Source organism: Aptenodytes patagonicus, chromosome 1, assembly GCF_965638725.1.
Source record: "Aptenodytes patagonicus chromosome 1, bAptPat1.pri.cur, whole genome shotgun sequence".
Taxonomy (NCBI): Eukaryota; Metazoa; Chordata; class Aves; order Sphenisciformes; family Spheniscidae; genus Aptenodytes; species Aptenodytes patagonicus.
Window position 1 is genome coordinate 36,072,133 of NC_134949.1, and position 22,014 is coordinate 36,094,146.

Genomic DNA, 22,014 nt, shown 5'->3' on the forward strand with positions numbered 1-22,014 from the left:
AAAATAAATTCTTCACCTGCTTAAAGTCAACATATAAACATGTTTATACATTTATGTAAATATGTTTATCCATAGGTGTTTGTAACATCAAGATCTCTTGACAGTGTACCTTCAATGACTTAAGTGCTCCCAGAGGCACTCATTAAAATCTCATTTTTGTTTATATCAACCTTAAAAAGACATTATCCATAAATGAGTCACGTCTTTTCCGCAAAATAAAATATAAATAAAATACAGAAGATTAGCTTTGGGGATTTACAGTATTTGAGCAAAACTGGCTGTGTTCACTTTATTAAAGTAATCATTTGCTTAAACTTTTGACTTATTTGTCAGTAAGCTTATCTCTGCTTCATAATAAAAAAATAAAAATCTAAGAACTCAGTACAATTTGACCTTAAGTATGAGTCTCCTAACTTCAACTTTAATTTATTGGATTCCATAGAGTTCCAGTGCTGCAAAGTGCACTGAGGAGTGGAGAATCAGGCACCGTGACTGTAAGGGTTGTTCTGATTATTCATTGAAGCAACAAACTATGTAACAAAACACTTTCAGGTAGTGACCTGAAATCGTATGAGTCTCACGTGAGAAGAGAATGTAGTCAACATTAGAGATGGTTGTAACGGGCTGATGGCCTGAATAATTATTTTTGATTAACACATTTTTATTGTCATAGAAAGTACAGAAAATCTTAAAAAAAAAAAAAAGTTTGACAAAAAAACCCCACAAATCCCTCTCTTCTATGGGCTGGACTGGCAGAAGGACTACACCTCCCAGAATGTGATGGAGCAATTCATGTCAGAGCAAGGTCCAATGTGTGTTATGTGACTGCATATACAATAACGAGCAACACAGTCCAGCAATTGGGCTTATACTAATTTAACAAACTGTAGAGCTGCACTTTTTTTAAGACGGTTTGGTAATGAAATGCAATATAGTACCGAATGAGCTGAAACAAAATGTTTGCAATTATTTTGAAAAGCTAAGAGGAAGAATTAAATCATGGGAATGCCAGATAGTTATATTTCTAATTTGTTTATTTGTATGTCAGAAGATGACTGAGATATTTCAGAGTGATTTATTTGAAGAGTTTTAATTCAACTGAAAATTCTGAGACTTGAAATTTTTATTTCAGCTTGGGAATAAAATGGATGTTAAAGCGTAAGAGTGTTTCATGCAATGCTACTTCTAATTTTATGAATTGGTCCTTAAAAATCAAATAACATGTCACAAAGATAGTACATGTGGGAGTGATTCCCTTGTCTTTCACACAGCGCCATAGTTTATACCTGTGCAAAGAGTGTGCAAGGTTATATAAACCATTGCCATTGTGGTTTAGAAGCTTTTCATATTTACTTACTCAAATATAAACAGTAACCTGAGTCCAAAGCACTTGACCCTATGCTCAGAGAAACAGAGGTGAAGTGGCATATGGGATTAAGACAAGAATAAATTTATATCATAGAATTTCTTCTGGATCATTTCTCCTGATGGTATAAAAAATTCACCTGACAAGGTGTTCAGATATACATATTGCCTAGATCAGTCAACTTTCTAACTAACTGCTTTTCAGTAAGATGTATTAAAACTTACTAAAGAAACATAGTTCCTCCTGTGGGAAGAAAATAATTCTTTCATTAGTAAACCTAAGTAATATTCTCCTCACAGGCACACATGTTAAATCCTTGCAGAAGCAGGTATATTTCATTGGATTATTTTAACATGTTCTGGCTGAAGAATATCAACATAACTCCTTAGATGAAAGGTGGCTCCAGGAATGCATGATGTTTAGGTAGCATTTGTAATACAAATCATGAGAAGCCTATATTTTAATGGGCACTAACTTATTTTGAATTTATGTTGCATTACAATCATTAGAAGTAAGCTGCTTGACATTACTCGGTGGAGAATAAGGTTTCTGCCAGTGGTGGGTTGTTTTATTTCTTCACACTACGTAAGAAAATACGCCTAGTTCAAAAGCCACACAAATATTATCTTCAAGTGCAATAAGATGGCACTAGGTCACCAAGCCACTTCATGTTGCTTTTTGCAGCAGAGCTCAAATATTCCCTGTTCATGTAAGCACACCCAATCTAGACGTCCCCCACCCCTCTACCCCCTCATTTTCAGAAGACCTTGTCTATGGAGATGTATCTTCTGCTGCTACAAGGTAAAGGACTGTGTAGAGAACATCATACACGTTGTTTCCTCTCTAGTCCAGGCAAAACACAAATGCCATAAAGACCTTTGCCCAACTCCCTCATAATATATTCCTTTTCCACTGCTTAAGTCCCAGGCTTCCTCTACTAATGTTTCATTATTCTTTCACTCCTTACTTGGTCACATTTTATGAAATATTGTTTTCATAGCAGAAGGTGTACTTTCCCCCTCATTAAAGGAAGTCATCATGTTTTGGTTGATTACAGTCCATGGAAAGTGTATTTGTTGATCCAGTCCACAAAAGAAATGGCATGTGACTATACGTAGGAAACATCTAAAAATTTGAAAGACCCATTAGGTAAAGCTCTTCCCATTGTAGATGGAAATCTAAAAGTGTCAACTTGATGACAAATTCAACTCTGATGACAAAAAGTATGTGAGGTGGGTATGGGAATATGCAAAGATAAACTGACATCTGCTCAGATAATGTATATGTTAAAAAAGTGTATCTGATTTCTCTTTCAATTCTGCTGGATAGAGTGTTACTCTCAGGCATGTGTATTTTGCTGTAAAAGGCTAGGGAGAAGCAAGGAAAAAAGAATGAGGAGAGAATAGATTAGAACTCATTCTTAAATTATTGATTAATCAGTAAATATTTTCCTGAAGAGTATTATTTTTAAAAATCAGTTAAATGTCAGTTGTCTAAAGTTTAAGTAAATTGGAAAATGTTGTGATCTGAACCTGTGGGACACTTCCAGAATTCTGGACCGGTTCACTAAGTTGTCTCCAAAGGTTCCGATTCCTCTAGGGTGTAATAAAGGCTACTGATTCAGGCACAGCTGAAATAAAGAAATGCATTGAAAGATGGAAAACATCACATAAATCTTGTTACTGTTGTTGATCAAGAGGATAATCTTTTGATAACTTTTGGCTTTTTCATTATTCTAGTTTTATTTTTTTCTTCATGTTTCTAGCCATTTAACAGTTTATATTGCTTTTAGTCTTTTTGACCTGGAACGCAAAATATTCAGTGTTACCTTTACACATCATTCTATAATAAACAGATTTTCTCAATATACATACATGTTGTTTTTTCACTTGTCTGAAAACAGGAAAAAAACCCACAAACAAACCCCCCCAAAGATTCTCACTTTTAATTGATGATTGAATGTAGTTCACCCCAATTTCTCAGTCTCCTCTTCTGCAAAATACTGGGAAAAATGCAAATTCTGTGCCTGGTATGTTCCCATTAATATAGTACCATTGTCTGCACTTACACTCTAAATACCTTAGGTGCCAAAACCTAATGAAAATGCTCAGTTCCCATTTTGTATGATATCTTTGAAACACAAATAAATTCCTTTCCCCCTCCTCTTTCCTTTTCCCTTTCCCTTCCCTTCCCTCTTCCCTCTTTCCCCTTCCCTCCCTCTTCCCATTCCCCCAGTATGCTGTGAACTAAATATTATTCACATATATTTACCTTACGCAGTTCTTCAGACATGATCTAATTTACAGGCTGTAAAGGAATTTGGGAAATTCCCACTCTTAAGCCTCTAATTGTTACCACTGAAAGTCACCATATGCATTTTATTGGATATTATTAAAAATACAATTATAATGAAAATAATGATAAAATAATGTTTTAGGCAAGTTTTTCTATACAGTACATTTTAAGCTTAATGGGACATATGTGATAAATAGCAAATGCATTTGGAAATAATCTTACAATGTTATTGACAATGACCTAAATAAGATGACTTCTCAGGACACTTCCAAGTTCTAAATACATCCAGATTTATACTTCTCGTTACATATATTCTGAATACGTAGATGAGATTTAATGATCCACTCATGATCCATAATTCACAGTAAGTGGTCCACAGAAACATCATAGGTAGTAGATTGAGTATTTTCAATTTGAAGTTTAATTATACAGTGCAAAATTGAGACCAGAAAGGAATACGATAAAGGAGCAACTAAGAGGAAGCATGTATCTTGTGCTTCCCTAAAATTACATATTATTGCCTGTAACAATATATAAGGAATCATTTCCAAGTTGAGTTACTTAGAATATTATTCTGGAAGAAAACAAATAAACTGTAGGATGATGTGCAGGGTAAAAATGGGATATTGTATGAACGTTAATATGATGGGCAATTTGTAGAAGACACAGAAATCCAAATGACAATATTAATCTTAACTGAAGTTGGCTGAATTTTTCACAGTGAATGCATTATCTGAAAAATGTAATGATTTGAGTTGCGGAGAATATATCCTACATTGATAAGAAGTACTAAATAGCCTGTGCAAGGTCTTCTGAAAGTGTTTGCTATGACTTTTTGCTCTCTGTAATGTCTGCTAGGCTTCCAAATGACAAAGTATTGTTCTGCTTCCAGGAAAAGTAGCCAGAGATTTTTAAGAAGGTGTATAAAAATCATGAATGATAATAGGGAATAAAGAATAGGAAGTGGTGAGTAATGAACATTTACAAATATTGTGTTCACATGTACATACAAAGATTTGTAGAAAAGACAGTCATTCCTCAAAGAGGAAGAAAGAAAAAAGGGAAATATTTATAAGTAGCTAATAAAATGGTTTAGGAAAATGTCTATGAAGAAATAAAATAAATATTTGCAAGCACTGTTTGTTTTGGTTTGTTTTTTTTTTTCTTCCCGACAATTAGCTCTGAGATTAACAATATATCTCTTATTTTCAAGTTGCTATAATTGTAGTTGTGACAATGATATACTGTAGCCTCTGTCTTTCTTTTCAGTTTTATCATCTGCAACAATACAGAAAATCATCCTCCCTTTGTAACAGCAGAATATACAGAACTTTTTTGGCAATCTGGTTCACACGGTTAGCAAGCTGTAAAGGCAAGTTTCTAGTTAAAAATTGTAATCTGCTTTGGCAAGGCACAAAGTACTAAACACTAAGTCTTCTTCAGTTACAAATTTTCGAGTTCTTTGAACTTGAAAGAGTGAGTTCAGAAGTTTCCAGGTGAAAAATACTTATAAATGGGATGAGTACTTTCTATTATCCCAGGAAAAAACAACTCATGTATATCATTAGGAGTCCAACAATCAGATGAGGAAAAGTGGTGGGGTTTTTTGGGTTTTTTTTGGTGTGTGTGTGTGTTTGTGTAAATATGTAGTTTCTATGTCTGGGCATAGCAGTTTTTTAGTAAGATTATTTTTGAGATAGAAAAACTAGTAGAAATACTTGATAGCTATAAATGAATCTCTAGTTTCAGATTAGTATTAATTTTCCTTTGTTCCCTGAAAGCAGGTATATTAGATAGGATTTATTTTAATCTTTTCAGAAATGTGATGCTTCTTTCAGTACAAGTGCTCAAACACAGACATTACCAAATTGACCTAAGTCTTTCACTTGCAACCATCCACAGAGAAGGAAGGAGCCACCACTGAGATGAATGGATAATACTTCAAGGATGAGACCTCTGGAAGAAAACGACTAAATATTTTCATTGGAGCCTTTCTATACTTAGAGTTATGCCTCCTGAAATTCCTGGTGAAACCCTGAGAAGGATATAAATTTAGTGAAGTTTATTATTAATACCTTTATATTAACTACTGCTATAGAGAATTATATTTACTAATATTTATATGTTAGTATTATTATCTTTAGTGTATTTCCGGAGAGGAAAAATGAGTAAGTCTTTGTTTGGTTTTTCATTTGAACCTTTAAGGGCACAGCTTCATTGTGCATGTCAACAGTAATATTATTTAAGTGAAATTCCCGACACATTTTTTAGGTCTGAAAAGCTATTTTAAATTTAGATTCATGCAAGCCTATGAAGTCCTGAGGAGTTAGTTGCGGTTAAATACTAAGCTTTAAAAAGTCATTGTCTTTTCTTCTGCAGGAAACTTTCATTAATTCTTCCAAGTACCTCATATTTGCCACTGAATTTTCTAATATTCATGTTGATACACTACATGACATTTACTGCTTAAGTTACAAGCTGGTTGCATCGGTTTTCTGAGAAGAAAAGAACATTTTTCTGAGAAGACTGTTTGCGATGCACATATCGTGCTCATGCTATTTCCAGCTATCCCCATTAGAGAGGCACGCAGGCCACTTTGTGAAAAATATGTGCCTGGTATTACAATGTCTCTATTTATATGCATCTCTCTTATAGGTGCTTTGGTTCCATCTCGTCATTAGCTTCTTCCCTCCTTTCTTCTTTCTTGTTTCTTGCCTTTTTCCAAGTTAAAGACTAGTTTTTGCAAATATCTAGAATCATAGAATAGTTTGGGTTGGAAGGGACCTTTAAAGGTCATCTAGTCCAACCCCCCTGCTGTGGGCAGGGACATCTTCCACTAGATCACGTTGCTCAGAGCCCCGTCCAACCTGACCTGGAATGTTTCCAGGCATGGGGCATCCACCACCTCTCTGGGCAACCTGTTCCAGTGCTTCACCACCCTCGGCGTAAAAAATTTCTTCCTTAAATCTAGTCTAAATCTACCCCCCTTTAGTTTAAAGCCATTCCCCCTTGTCCTGTCACAACAGTCCCTGCTAAAAAGTTTGTCCCCATCTTTTTTATCAGCCCCCTTTAAGTACTGAAAGGCTGCAATAAGGTCTCCCCAGAGCCTTCTCCTCTGCAGGCTGAACAATCCCAACTCTCTCAGCCTTTCTTCATAGGAGAGGTGTTCCATCCCCCTGATCATTTTTGTGGCCCTTCTCTGGACCCGATCCAACAGGTCCATGTCTTTCTTATGTTGAGATCTCCAGAGCTGGACACAGTACCCCAGGTGGGGTCTCACCAGAGCAGAGCAGAGGGGCAGAATCACCTCCCTCGACCTGCTGGCCACACTTCTTTTGATGCAGCCCAGGATACGATTGGCCTTCTGTGCTGCGAGCGCACATTACTGGCTCATGTCCAGCTTTTCATCCACCAGTACCCCCAAGTCCTTCTCGGCAGGGCTGCTCTCGATCCCTTCATCCCCCAGCCTGTGTTGATACCAGGGGTTGCCCCGACCCAGGTGCAGGACCTTGCACTTGGCCTTGTTGAACCTCATGAGGTTCACACGGGCCCACTTCTTGAGCTTGTCCAGGTCCCTCTGGATGGCATCCCGTCCCTCTGGCATGTCGACCGCACCACTCAGCTTGGTGTCATCTGCAAACTTGCTGAGGGTGCACTCGATCCCACTGTTTGTGTCTATCTTGATGAAGATATTAAACAGTACTGGTCCCAGTATGGACCCCTGTGGGACACTACTTGTCACTAGTCTCCATCTGGACATTGAGCCAGTGACCACTACCCTCTGGATGCGACCATCCAACCAATTTCTCACCCACTGGTGGACAGTCCACCCATCAAATCCATACCTCTCCAGGTTAGAGAGAAGGATCCTGTGGAGGACCGTGTCAAAGGCCTTACAGAGGTCCAGATAGACGACATCTGTAGCCCTTCCTATGTCCACTGATGTAGTCACTCCATCATAGAAGGCCACTAGGTTAGTCAGGCAGGACTTGCCCTTGCTGAAGCCATGCTGGCTGCCTCGAATCACCTCCCTGTCCTCCATGTGCCTTAGCATAGCTTCCAGGAGGATCTGTTCCATGATCTTCCCAGGCACAGAAGTGAGACTGACTGGCCTGTAGTTCCCCGGGTCTTCCTTTTTTCCCTTTTTAAAAATGGGGGTTATGTTTCCCCTTTTCCAGTCAGTGGGAACTTCGCTGGACTGCCACGACTTCTCAAATACGATGAATAGTGGCTTAGCAACTTCATCCGCCAGTTCCTTCAGGACCCGCGCATGGATCTCATCGGGTCCCATGCACTTGTGCACCTTCAGGTGCCTTAGATGGTCTCAAACCTGCTGTTCTCCCACAGTGGGCAGCTCCTCATTCTCCCAGTCCCCACCTTTGCCTTCTGCGGCTTGGGCGGTGAGGCTCGAGCACTTGCCGGTGAAGACCGAGGTAAAAAAGTCATTGAGTACCTCCACCCTCTCCGTGTCCCGGGTAACCAGGTCTCCCATTTCGTTCTGGAGAGGGCCCACATTTTCCCTCATCTTCCTTTTATCCCCGACGTACCTATAGAATCTTTTCTTGTTGCCCTTGATGTCCCTGGCCAGATTTAATTCTATCAGGGCTTTAGCTTTCCTAACCTGATCCCTGGCTGCTGGGACAATTTCTCTGTATTCCTCCCAGGCTACCTGTCCTTGCTTCCACCCTCTGTAGGCTTCCTTTTTGTGTTTGAGTTTGTCCGGGAGCTCCTTGTTCATCCATGCAGGCCTCCTGGCGTTTTTGCCTGACTTCCTCTTTGTTGGGATGCATCGTTCCTGAGCTTGAAGGAGGTGATCCTTGAATATTACTCAGCTTTCTTGGGCCCCTCTTCCCTCCAGGGCTTTGTCTCATGGCACTCTATTGAGCAGATCCCTGAAGAGGCCAAAGTCTGCTCTCCTGAAGTCCAGGGTAGTGAGCTTGCTGTGCGCCCTCCTCGGTGCCCTCAGGATCTTGAACTCCACCATTTTGTGGTCACTGCAGCCCAGGCTGCCCTTGAGCTTCACATTCCCCACCAGCCCCTCCTTGTTGGTGAGAACAAGGTCCAGCATAGCACCTCTCCTCGTTGGCTCCTCTACCACTTGGAGAAGGAAGTTATCATCGACGCATTCCAGGAACCTCCTGGATTGCTTATGCCCTGCCGTGTTGTCCCTCCAACAGATGTCGGGGTGGTTGAAGGCCCCCATGAGGACCAGGGCTTGTAAGCAGGAGGCTGCTCCTATCTGTCTATAGAGGGCCTCATCCGCTCGGTCTTCCTGGTCGGGTGGCCTGTAGCAGACCACCACCGTAATGTCACCTGTCCCTGCCTTCCCTTTAATTCTGACCCATGAGCTCTCAGTCAGCTCCTCATCCATCCCCAGGCAGAGCTCCATGCTCTCCAGCTGGTCATTGACATGGAGGGCGACACCCCCTCCTCGTCTCCCCTGCCTGTCCTTCCTAAAGAGCCTGTATCCCTCCATCCCAACACTCCAATCATAGGAGCCATCCCACCACATCTCTGTGATGCCAGTAAGGTTGTAGCCCTGCAGGCGTGTGCACGTCTCTAACTCCTCTTGTTTATTCCCCATGCTACGCGCGTTTGCATAGAGGCATTTAAGTTGGGCCCCCAACTTAATCTATGCATGGGCTCCACTTTACTCAGTGATACTGAAGGTAACAGGAATACAAATATAAAGAAAGTTTAAAAAAATGCTGAAATATTTTGCTGCATCTGACTTCATTTCACAGTAAATGTGTCAACGTGAAATTTGGGCAATTAATTTTGGGACAGAACTTTTTTTTGTAGTCCATGACCATAAATGTTTCTGAAAACTGCTGAGTGTTCAGAATAGTGCTCATAGAATTACACTCATTTCCTACTAAATATTACGAAGTTTCATATTGCTAATTTTAAAAGAAATGTCATAAATCACCTTAAAGTCTTCTGCTTTGTGATCAAGTGTTTTAGCCTTTCATGAAAAAATTCTGTAGCAGAGCATGCAAAAGATAATTAATATAAAGCATCGATATGTATCCATGTAAATAATATCCATGTAGCATGGCTACTCCTTGATTAAAAACTGGGTGATTTTCCAACTTTTTTAAATTCATAGATATAGAGTAATTTGTGAACTTGAAGATGTTTTCTAAATTACATGGTCCATAACTCCCTACACATTTGCACCCTAGCAAACAAGAAAAAAGCTGTAAGCCAAACAACAGTTTTAATCAAAATACGTAATGCCCTTGGTTAATGTCTCTGATGTATCACTGGAAAAAAAAAAAATACCAAAACAGATCAAGGATCTGCAATTTCTACATAAAAGCAGTACATTTAGAGCAACCACCGGCACCACTGATCACTTATTTTGTTTCTTCTGAACATTTTGGGAAAAAGACAGCTTATATTTGCAGCCAGACATACGTGTTCCTGACTTGAGCACATCAGTTCAAAATTATCAGATGTCACCTTTTGGGAGGAGGAACCATGAGAAGCTGCCAGTGTGTTGAGGTGCTCTAGCATCAGCCAGGCTGCTATGGGTTACCACACACGATTACTGTATTTTTTATAAAAGTCCTAAGGAATATCAGAAGGTCAAATTAATCCTCATTAGTAATCAAAGGATAGAAACTTAATAGAATTCAAGGATCCTTCAGGACACAAGTGAGAATGTGTGCATTCAGGGTAATGACACTGAGGAAATGTAGTTAGAGGAGGGAGAGTGGTGAGCAAAGTGTGATGGATGGTTGAATGATCGACTGCTTACTCCCCAGCATGCTGTGCTTTCAGCTGCTGAGCTATCTTAACTCATAGTTAAGCGACCCTAACTCCATGTTAACCATTTCTTTTTGGTGATATCTATTGCAAGAGCATTTTTTTTTCTCTTTGCTTTCTGTCAAGGTTACTATATTACCTAGGTTTATGGAATCAGTGCAGCCAGTTGTAAATGTTGTATGAAATGGAAAAAAAAAATACTGCCAAATGCACAGAGGAACTACAGAGAAAGCTTTCCAGCAATTGTTGAACTATGTTACCTTCATTGCTGTTACATGAACACATAGGATATATCAGAAATGCAGGTTACCATTCCCAGAAATGTGATAAAGAATCTAACACAAAAATAGTTGCATGACATTCTAATATTTGCAAATTCATTGATACTTCTTTGGATTTTTTTCTGTCTGCCTTCTCTAAATGCTTATCCAAGAGTACTAAAAGTATTTAGCCAAAGTTTTTGAATTAGAGATAATACTGTCACAGAATGCTCAGTATTTTGACTTAGTCCTGCTTGAGAAAAGCAGTGTATTTTTAAAACATTTTCCAACTTAATGAACAGGTTTTAAACATGATCAGAATCAATTTTGAGTTGCTTTTCCTCTGGATGCCAGAAATGACATTCCAGTAGTAGTACTAAGTACTTGCTTAAAGCATATGTCATTGAAGGAGTTGTTTTAAAGTGAAAGATAAGGCTCTACTTTAGCAAAATATTGAGGATTCTTCTCCAAACAAAGCAAATCAGCTCCTGCAAGTGGATTTTATATTTAAAAAAAAAAAAAAAAGAAAAAGGAAAAGGAAAAAAAAAAAAAAAAGAAAAAAAAAGATAAAAAGTCTGACATATTAGCAAGTAGTTTATCCTAATGTTAATTCTTGCAGCTCCTCGGGCTTTTCCAGCCTTGTAGGAAGCAGAAATAAAAAATAAAGCTGGACTGGAAAGATAGCTGCATTGAATCTGCAGAGCAGATGGCTGAAAATATACTTGTGTTTAAATCACTTGACAGGATGCAATCTACAATATTGCATTACTGCAACTTGAAATATTATTATTGCATTTATTTTCAACTTCTTTCAGCAATTCACTTCATTTAAATAAATGTCATATTGTTCCAACTGAGTCATTTCAGGTTGCTTTGGATCAATGACACTATGAACACTGTATGACATTGTCAATATATGTTTAAAAAATTACCTTTATATCAAGAAGGTTCATCTCTAGTTCCATACTAAGAATAATGCAGGTAGCAAAATAAAAAACATAAATGCACTGGCTGTATGTGAAACAAATTACATATGTGAATGATCTTTAATTACATCACTGTATTATAGCAGTGAGAAATAAAACCCGGACAAATAAATTAAATACTAAAACCTAGATTATATATTTTTTAAAGAAGCTTTCATTCCTACAGTGAATATAAATATAGAATAGACCCAAAGATGACCTCATCATGGACATAAAAGACAATTATGGCAACTTGATACTGCTACAAACCAATCCCTACTATTACAACCATTCTGACTAATTATTATACATTTAAGTTGCAGAACATTTTTTCATCCCTCACAGAAAGTGGTGTCTATTTACGGGAGAACTGTCTAAAGTAAATATTTTTTTTTCATTTTGGTACGAAAAAAATTGATGAAAAAGAGAAAAGGCAGCAAGAATTCTAGTATCCTAGATTCCCTTCCTCTTATAAATTAATGGAGTGTACCTAATGCATTTGGACTTATAAATGTTATTCTACCTGAGAGCTGAGCAAGATATAGATTTTATGCCAAATAAATCTTCCTTCATTCTATTTCATGGCCTTAAAACTGATCTGCCTGCGCTATTACCTCAAGGTATTATGAAATGGAAACATTGTTATCTGGTTTGCATCCTTTAAGCTTTTAGAGATGCTAGATACAAAGTCGTTGCATTGTCTCCAGAGTCAGATCATTTTTTGAAGTGTATATTTTCTTAGGGCTGAAAAAAGTGAGTAAATGGATAGATGTGTGTATATGAGTGTGTGTGTATCTCTGAGAATGTAACTGTATGAGAAAGAATATTAAACTTATAGTGCATAGTTTGAGCCCTCTATTAATTTCCACAAAAATAGCAAGCAGTACATTTCTTTAAAAAGAAACTTTATTGTTCGAGTTATGTTTAAACCATATTAGCACAATAAGCATCTTTTAAGGGGAAAAAAGTGATTATTTCTTCAAACATCTGCTTTTTAAATCTACTTATTATTCAGTTATGTAGTCTTTTTATTGCTTTTCATTTGCAACAGTATGGCTTAGCAGAAGAAAGAAGATTTAAATGGTGATTGAAAAGGTAAACTTGGAAGTGAGAGGAAAATACGGATTATTGCTACCGCTGTTATAATAAGAAATAATTGACCTCATTTGTAAGCAATATATTTCTTCAGAGAGGTCTTGTTATTGAAGACCAGCGAAAGCAGCATTGTCTTCACATTTTGCACAATAGAGATGTGCAAGTGACTGTTCTGCTGAGCCATCAAAACAGAACGTAGGTGTCACATCGTTATAGGCTTTGTATAAAACATCATAAACAGCTCCCAAATGCATGAGCCAGTCTCCGCTCACATAGCTGAAATGACTTTTGCCATCTTTCCCTTGACATATGACAAAGAGCGTGAAAAGCTGCTATTTTTTCTTGTCGTCTTCTAAAGCATTTGTGTCCTGCTGCACAGCCCTTCCTGAAACTGTTCTTCAGTGGCACTGGTTACAGTTGCTGTCTTACTCCTTCTCACAGTCTGGTCATTTGCCTCAAACAGAAAGATAAAAATACAGCCAGGAGTCTGTTAGCGTATTATGATAATGGTCTTAAATTTGGTTTAGGAAGTGTATAGTCTTTTGTGGCTGATGGTTTGTAGGTGCTAAGGGAGAGATCAGAGTAAATATTCTTGTGGGCTTCCTGACTTAACATCTGTTACGTAGTTACTTCAGGCTTCGGGAAAGTAGACTCGGAGATCCAGCAGTCCTTTAATGCATTAACGTGCATTGATGTATAGCATGATTTTGGCAGTGTTTCAGTACTTAAACAGCTTAATCTTCCTTCTGCTAAAAAGAAAAAATACGCAAGGAATATAGGTACATGCTGGCATGTGAGCATTGCTTAAATAATTGTAGAAGCTGTTAGATGTGAAATGACATTTGTGCATGGCTATAAAATGTATGATGGCAGGCAAACAGCTGGAATTTATGTAGATTCATGTATGTTTAGGTATGAATATACATCATTTTATGAGACTCCAAAACCAACTATATACACAGATGTCACAAGAAATTCTTTAACCTACTCATCAGATTGGAAGGGTTCCTAGATAACTTAGGGAGTAAGCTTAAACTAACTTTATGGCTTATAGAACAATTAGCATTTCCCACGTGCACAAATTTTAAATCAAAATACTGGACTACACTAAAGGAAAATCCAAAATTAAACGGAGCTGTGGTGGTAAATACACATAATTAACTTAAGGAAAACATCTCAAAGATAATATTATGTTTAAAGGAATTTTAAATTCATAATACGTTCCAGATTTAGGTCATTTGAAAGTACAGAGCTCCGACCCATCAGACAGCTTTGTCTCTGGTGTCTTCATCCACTGCCTACCTAAGTTAATACATCCATATTTGACCTCTAGCTAACAGGTCTTGTAGGTGAGGCTAACATTGCGTGCTCTGATGTGAAAAGCTGTAACTTACAGTCCTGGCCTAACTGCCACAGTTAAGATCCACAGAGGTCCAGTTTTCTTGTTCCTAATTAACTGTTTGCGAAATGATCTCCCTCAAAGTTTCATTACTACGAAACTTGCCATTTCTGGACACCCCCCAAAACACCCAACCAACCAAATACTAAAAACAAACCTCGTCCCCGAACCCTAAACAAACAAGAATCTGGCTCATTTTCCTGTTCTACAGGAGAAGGAAGGAAGGATTGATGGAACAGAATTAAAGAATATGATTATGATAGTCAGTACTCTTCTGGGGTGGATATTACAGCAGAGCTCATCTTTGTCCTTGATTATGGTTGGAAAGCTTTGTCAGTGCTGTGCAATGCTGTCTTTTTGATCCATAGTTTTATTTAAAATGCTAACAATATAGCAATATTGGACAACAATCTTTTTTAATGCCGTTCCTCTCTTTCCAACATGTGTGGATTTACCTCATCTTTTTCATTCGGTCTCACACCTATCCTTCTGGCTTTTCATGCTGTCTTTGTTTAATGAGAAAAGAAACAGATTGCCAACAGGTCTATCTCCATCGTAACTGAAGTATTTATGTACGGGTACAATTCAAGGTGCTGCCTGTAGTGAATAAATCTGTAAATAGTATGGTCAAATATTTACCTGGTATGATGCCTCTTTCCTATGTTTTTTTCTAAGGATCAGCAAAGGAACATTTTAAGTAAGACTCCAGCAAGGCAACATTTATTTGGGGGGAGGTCAGAACATTAACAAATACTGCACAATTTTTTCATTTACAATTTTGTAAATACTTCCATCTCATCACAGGAAAAAGAACTTGAAAATAATTTTAAAAATCATTATTTTGGTATCTTTGAAGTTAAATACTGTTATTGTGTTTAGCAATGATCACGATTAAAACTTTATTTTTTTTCTGGAAATTGCCTTTAATTTATTTTCAAAAATGTAAATATTAATTGATACAAGGATGAAACTTTTTTCTTTGAATTAAAAAAAGAGTTCAAGTTAAAAAGGGCTTTTTTGACCCAGAGGAAATATTTGTGTTGTTCATGTATTTCAAAAGGTTTTCTTTCTAATTCAAACATGAGCCAAACTACTGATTGTCCAAACATAACTCTATAAATAAAAAAATTGTGATTGAAGTTATGCTTCAGCATAGTTATGAGAGCACAAGTTTATTAAGACAGGAGAAGCATGATATATTTGGGAAGTGTTTGGAGCGTAATTTGTCCGCCCTTCGTGTTTCACTGCTTTCTCCATATGGCCTCAAAGGAGAAACCCCACCTCATCACTGTTCTGCTCAGTGGTTCCCCCCAAATGGAAATAAAGAAGTGTTAAGTATCTCATAATATAAGCTGTCAGCAAAATGTTTTAGTGCTTCATATGTGATTTAAAGTCTTTTAATAAATCTCCGGGCTATTGTATATTTGGTGGGCCATTCCATGCTGTGGATTTTCAAGTCTGTTGGTTTCAATATACGGTTATGCTTAAACTGCAGTTCAGTGAGCAGCAGAGCCTGGTCCCCTATGTTTACGTGTCTGTAAGATGAGCCCTAATGCCTTCAGTCTGAGCATCCTTTACCTTCCCAGTAAAATAGCCACTCTGCTTATCCTCTATGCCCCCACCTACCTTGAATGGTACAGCTGCCTGGGCAAGAAGATAGATTGCTTTTACTGGTGGAAAGCTCAGTGTATTGGCCAGAGTCTGTGCCGCCTGGACAGGGACCTCCATTTTTAGACCTTGGTCCTTATGACCCAAGCTATTTAATGAATGCACAAACCGTAAGATCTAAACATCACTCAAATCTTTGCTTTTCAGTCAAGTTAATTGCAAACTGACCTCTGGATTCACGAGCTATTAGAAAAGATGGGCAGGCACAGGGCAACACTATTGTAGAAGCTTATTTCCATAAGGAAGTAAGGTAAAAATTGATCATTTGGCATATGCTTAAGACTTTTGTTGTTGATATGCGAGTAGCAATTAACATTTACAGTACATCCATAATAATACTTTAATATATTTAAAGTAATTCAAACAGTGGAGTCTAAAATAACACTGTACGTATGAAAATACACTTTTAAATTTGGTTGGGTTTGGCTTTTTCACATCATGGAGTTTCTGGCATTTATTCCTTTAGATACTTATAAAGAGAGGGACTTAAAATTGTTACCAGTACAGTGAATGATTTGCAGTGAAATCAGATGCAGAGATTGGCATTCCACTTTATGCCAGGTGCCTGCTTTATCTTGAGTTTGAAATTTATTGCTTTTTATTATGTTTTTTTATTTTTTTTTAATTGGATAAGTTTAGTTATTGCAAAAGCAAGACTATTCGTAATGGTTTGGGCCAAATATAGTGCAGTCAGATTGTACGCAGGTTCACCTAAAGAGCTTTGACAACCCCTTAATCTTGATATGTAGCACACCATCTATTCCAGTCACGGTCGTTTAAAAAACATATAATGCATGTCATGCTAAATTGCAGACTAGATGTTTGTTTAGTATGGACGTAATTACACCATAAACTGAATTGCAGTTGAAACTGAAAAAGGGACCTGTAGCAATATTTTCAAAGTTTCTAGGTCTTTGTACTAAACCACATCTTAGATTTTCCCAGACAACCTATAGTCATCTTACTGCCCATTAACACTCCTTTCTGGATGAGGTAAGGGGAAACGAGCCTCAGGGGCCAGAGATTTACATTCCGATTTGTCAATATTTTTAAGTCAATGTGTAGTTTTAAGTAGGGGTCCAGGACATGCTACAGTATTAAGATCAGTTATTAGTTTGCTTGCCTGGAGATTCCTCCTGCTCTGTGAAGTGGAGTTTTGATATCTGTCTCATACTTAAAATTCTTCAGTCCCTGCACTTTCAAAACTTCCATTGACCAATCTCAGTATTGATTGCTTGTGAACCGTAACAATCCCTCTTGCTTGTCTGATGTCTTTAATCTTTTGATCCATCTCCATGACTAATCAATATTTATATTGTCGTGGAGGCAATATATCCACATCCAGGCTCATGTGTCCACAAACGCACAGGGTGTGTTTGTAAGACAAATCGATATAGAAACAGCTAAACATTTTCCACGATGGAAGAGTAAGGCATTTCAACATATCCTAAACACAAAGACAGTATGATGGAGTTACCTGTTACCTGTTAACGTATTTTTTTTTCTACCAACAGGTCCCATAAGCAGCATTTTGGTGAATAAGTATGGTAGCCGGCCTGTGATGATAGCAGGAGGTATCCTGTGTTCATTTGGTATGATTGCTTCCTCTTTCTGCAATAGCGTCCTGGAACTTTATCTATGTATTGGTGTCGTTGGAGGTAAGAGTCCTGTTTAAAAGGGATTATAATATTATATTATATTATATTATATTATATTATATTATATTATTTCTAATACTGTTCTACCAATGAGCCTTACTGATCAAGAACCCACTGTGCAAGGCATTGTACCAATGCAAACGAAAAAGGTAGCAAGATCAGTTCATTTCAGCTACCTGAGCTATCTAATCCTTTAAATTAGCTGGTATGATGTTAAAGTATTTCTTAGGATATTTCAGGAACAACTGATGATTTTATTCAATAAATGCTGTATGTATGTACTGCTCCAGACTGCACCGTAATTATGGTATAAAAATTGATTGGCTCGTGACAGCACTTATTACAGTCATTTGTGTAGAATTTCACATTCATTCTTTTGGCTTTCAATCATGTTGCACTTCAAATGGGGTGGCAGAGGCTAGCAGGATTCTAGTAAAAATGCGAAAGCTAGTACCAGCTTTCTGTAGGTTTGTACATACATATACTCTCACAGATAAGTATAACAACTTTCAGTTCAATAGCTTTCTGTTTAAAATCCCCCAGGATCAATCCCCAAATAAAATTATTCATATATCATCAAAGGCCTGGATATTGCCTAAGGCAGTGAACTAAAGTGATCATAAAGCCAGTAAATTAAATAACCTCCTTATCAAAAATTGTGGGTTTTTTTTTAAACTACCTCCTCAGAATAAGGAAGGCGAGTGAGGTGAATTGGCAGGTAGTAAATGAATGAGGTAATACTTGTTCCTATATTCAAGCTCATCTTTCTTTATGTTGGGACTAAAGGAGTCCTTCTTTGTTCAGTGATTATTTCTTAAAGCTAAAACTTTTTACATGCTAAACTTGGGGCTCACTGAAAGAATAAAGTCAGGGTCCAGGAATGAGCCTATCAGAGAAGAAAACTTCTCTCCTGTGCCATCCAGCAGATGCATAGCTGCTTAGACCTTATTGCCGAGATGTCTTAATACAGAAAGAAGGCCTAGAGGTTCAGCTTATACACTCAGCTGATGTGGATGGGTGGTCTGCTCCCATGCATGTCCTCTACAACTCTTCCACCTATAGCAGTGACTTCCATACATGGGAAAGTGGAGCTGAATGTGGTCCAGAATAATTAGCCATTTTAAGATCCACTTTTGTACACAAGTTTGATCTTAAATAGGGCTGGAAATAAGAAATTGGGAGATTTATGCATTTAAATACACCATGCATTTAAATACACCCTGCATTCATTGTAGCTGAGGTGACATTTAATAACTTTTGTGAAATGAGCCAAGAGAGAATTGCATTATAGCTTAGTAAATATAAAAATGGTAAGCCAATGCACTGATACCATCATTCCTCTGTGATTTCCCCTGTCTCTATCATTGAAACACAAGGAGTTTTGGTTTTTATTGCAGTGCTACAGGGAGAAATGGCAGAATGGCACCATGACATATTCTTGGCATTAATACACATGGGCAGCAATGAAGCTGTATTTCGTTCTCTGATGCTAGTTGGTTTCTATCTTCATTGGGAATCACTGGATTAGATACTGGTAATTTTAAAAATAAGTTGAAAGAGGTTTTTTAGTGCATGACCTTCAATAATACTGTCTTTTATGTGTTGTTTAGGTCTGGGTTTAGCATTCAACTTACAGCCCGCCTTGACCATGATTGGCAAGTATTTCTATAAGAAGCGTCCCATTGCTAATGGATTGGCCATGGCTGGAAGTCCAGTGTTTCTGAGCACATTGGCACCTCTCAATCAATTCCTCTTTAATGCGTTTGGCTGGAAAGGAAGCTTTCTCATTCTGGGAGGACTTCTTTTGAACTGCTGTGTGGCTGGGTCACTTATGAGACCTGTTGGACCGAAAACAGTCCCTCCTGTGAAAAAAGATGTTGAAAAAGGCACAGGAGATTCTGCCTTGCACAAAAACAATAAGAAGTCTTTTTGGCAAACTATGAATAAATATCTGGATCTGTCTCTCTTCAAACACAGAGGGTTTCTGATCTATTTGTCAGGAAATGTCATTATGTTTATCGGTTTCTTCGCCCCAATAGTATTCTTGGCTCCTTATGCCAAACACAAGGGAATTGATGAATATTCTGCTGCTTTTTTGCTATCTATCTTAGCCTTTGTAGACATGTTTGCTAGGCCTTCAATGGGACTCGTAGCAAACTCCAAGTTTATACGGCCAAAGATTCAGTACTTTTTTAGTTTTGCTGTCTTGTACAATGGAGTCTGTCATATCTTGTGTCCTCTGGCAACAAATTACACTGGCTTGGTGATATATGCTGTATTTTTTGGGTTTGCATTTGGAATGGTTAGCAGCGTTCTTTTTGAGACATTGATGGACCTCGTTGGGGCTGCCAGATTTTCCAGTGCGGTTGGACTTGTCACCATCGTGGAATGTTGCCCTGTGCTCATAGGCCCTCCTCTAGGAGGTAAGAATCTCTTTTATTCCATTTTTTCAGACATTACAGCATAATCTTGCAATTTAATATCAAATTAATATAAACATTATTCTTAATGTTATTTAATGTTTTCTTTGTGACAAGGAATGTACTGTAGCAGCAATGCACTGCATCAATTATCTTTGCACTTTACAGCTGCAGATCCACATGAAAATCTAAAGGCGTACATTGCGTGCATATGCAATAGATAGATAGATTAAGAGCATATCTCTACTGGCCCATAAATCCATGTGATAGATGTATGTTTTCCTGATAGCACGTAGTGTAACTTCGCAGCCTTGCTTTACGTGTATTCAGCTCCAATTTGCTCTTTGCCAACACAGTTCTTACTCTCTTGAATTGGTTGAATCCACTGATTATTTTTTGTGAAGATCTCACAGTGACTTACAGTTTCTCTAACCTAGCGGCAGCTAGAGGAGCACCCACGTAAATTTAAAATAGCAACTTTAGTTTGCCTAAACAGAGAGGATTGGCATTTCTAGAGAGAAGAAACCAGTAGGGAGGTGCCAGAAAGGACAGGGGCACGCTCAGCAGCCTAGGCAGGATGCGTGCCTGGTGGGATTCCAGCGCACTGCCGTGGAGCATTGTGCCCCAGCATGATTTCACACCACAGCCTCGCTCTCAGCCAGTCCTTCAGCCTGTTTCTGTAGCCAACAGATATGTGGAAGGCAATTCAGGGTGTGAATCATCCTGCATTGACTAAAAGATGGTAACATTGCCAACTTCTCTCTTTTGAGTGTAAGGGGAGCTTGAAGGGATCCTAGGTGTATAGCTTGGATTATATTCATAACTTCTGGGCTTCTAGCACCAAAAATGATGAAGAGTCTTATCTAAAGTATTTTCTGTTTGCTAGCTGTTTAGTCAGTATTTAGTAATGTTGTTAGTAAGTTTTATAATCGTAAGGTTTCTGATGATATGAGACTAAAGAAATAGATGCTCAAATCTTATTGAAAAGTATTCATTAAATGTGTGTTGCAGTGTAAGCCCAACAATATGAAAATATAAAGATACTGAGATTACTAGCCTTATGAACATACACTATACCCACATAAGCAGAGCCACAAAAGTCAGCAAGATTATATGTGCCTAAAACCATTTATAATTATCGAAGTATTTTAAGGATTACTCTCACTATTTGCATGAAAATAGCACTGTAGAGTGAAATTTTAAGTATGCCAAAACAATTCTGCTCACTTCAGTACAATAATGTTTGTACAAGTAAATGTTTAATAGTCCTCAAGATATTCCATATTTCCCTCATCTTTTTACATACAAATTCATTTTGGTAATGGTAGAACAAAATATTCTTCTCACACAGACTCTTCTTATGCCACCTAGTGGGGGGACTGAGCCTGTGACCGCTGGAGTCCAGCCTTTTCAGTCAGGTTCTGAAATCAATATTAATATTAACTCTAAAGATATTAAATCTAATATTTATGGAGCAATAGCATATGCAACTATTTATTTTTCAGTATATTAGCTTTGCAGAAGTTTTGAAAAGCATGTGTTTGTGCTATAACTGTATGAATAATTGATTTATCTTGTTAAATAGAGACAACAAAGGGGATGAGCACATGGAAAAGCTAAATTCCAATTTTGACGAGTTCATATCATTTAAAATACTATGCTGAAGTAATGTTAATGCAGAATTTCATTTTTAATCATAAGTTTTATGAGACTGCTCATCGATAAAAACCAGTAAATTGTACACTAACAGGTGAATTATACAGTTGCAGTGCTATTTGAGTTTTTCCTAATACTAGGCTTGTGAAATAAAGAAAAGACTAAAATAATTTGATGGCTTGTAAATGTGTATCAGGTGAATAGGCTGGCATTATGGCTTCAACCCAGTAAAAGCATCTAAATACATACTAAATTGAAGTGTGCAGGTTATCCTGTGAATTTCAGTGATAGTGTAGCAGAGTTCAGAGCTAAATAGTTGGATACATACAAATGTTGATTTGGCAGTTGGGAAAATTTAGAAAGAATGGCTCATAAAGTGGAAGAACAGTTAAATTTTATTTTCCTTTTCATGACCAAATTAATCTCAGCGGTGTGGATGTAATTTTTAGGTACAGGCTTCA

General features: G+C 37.7%; 1 protein-coding gene across 2 annotated transcripts in view; it reads left to right on the plus strand.

The window, feature by feature from the left end:
- The window catches only part of SLC16A7 (solute carrier family 16 member 7), a 90,685-nt gene that overhangs the window by 62,920 nt on the left and 5,751 nt on the right, over positions 1–22,014 (plus strand). For both annotated transcript variants that reach the window (XR_012994742.1, XM_076331923.1), the window contains exons 3-4: positions 17,334–17,477; positions 19,088–19,900. Coding sequence is in view for 1 of the 2 variants with exons in the window: in XM_076331923.1 (XP_076188038.1) it covers positions 17,334–17,477; positions 19,088–19,900 (957 nt within the window). In the remaining variant the exon portion in view is untranslated. The remainder of the gene's footprint in view (positions 1–17,333; positions 17,478–19,087; positions 19,901–22,014) is intronic.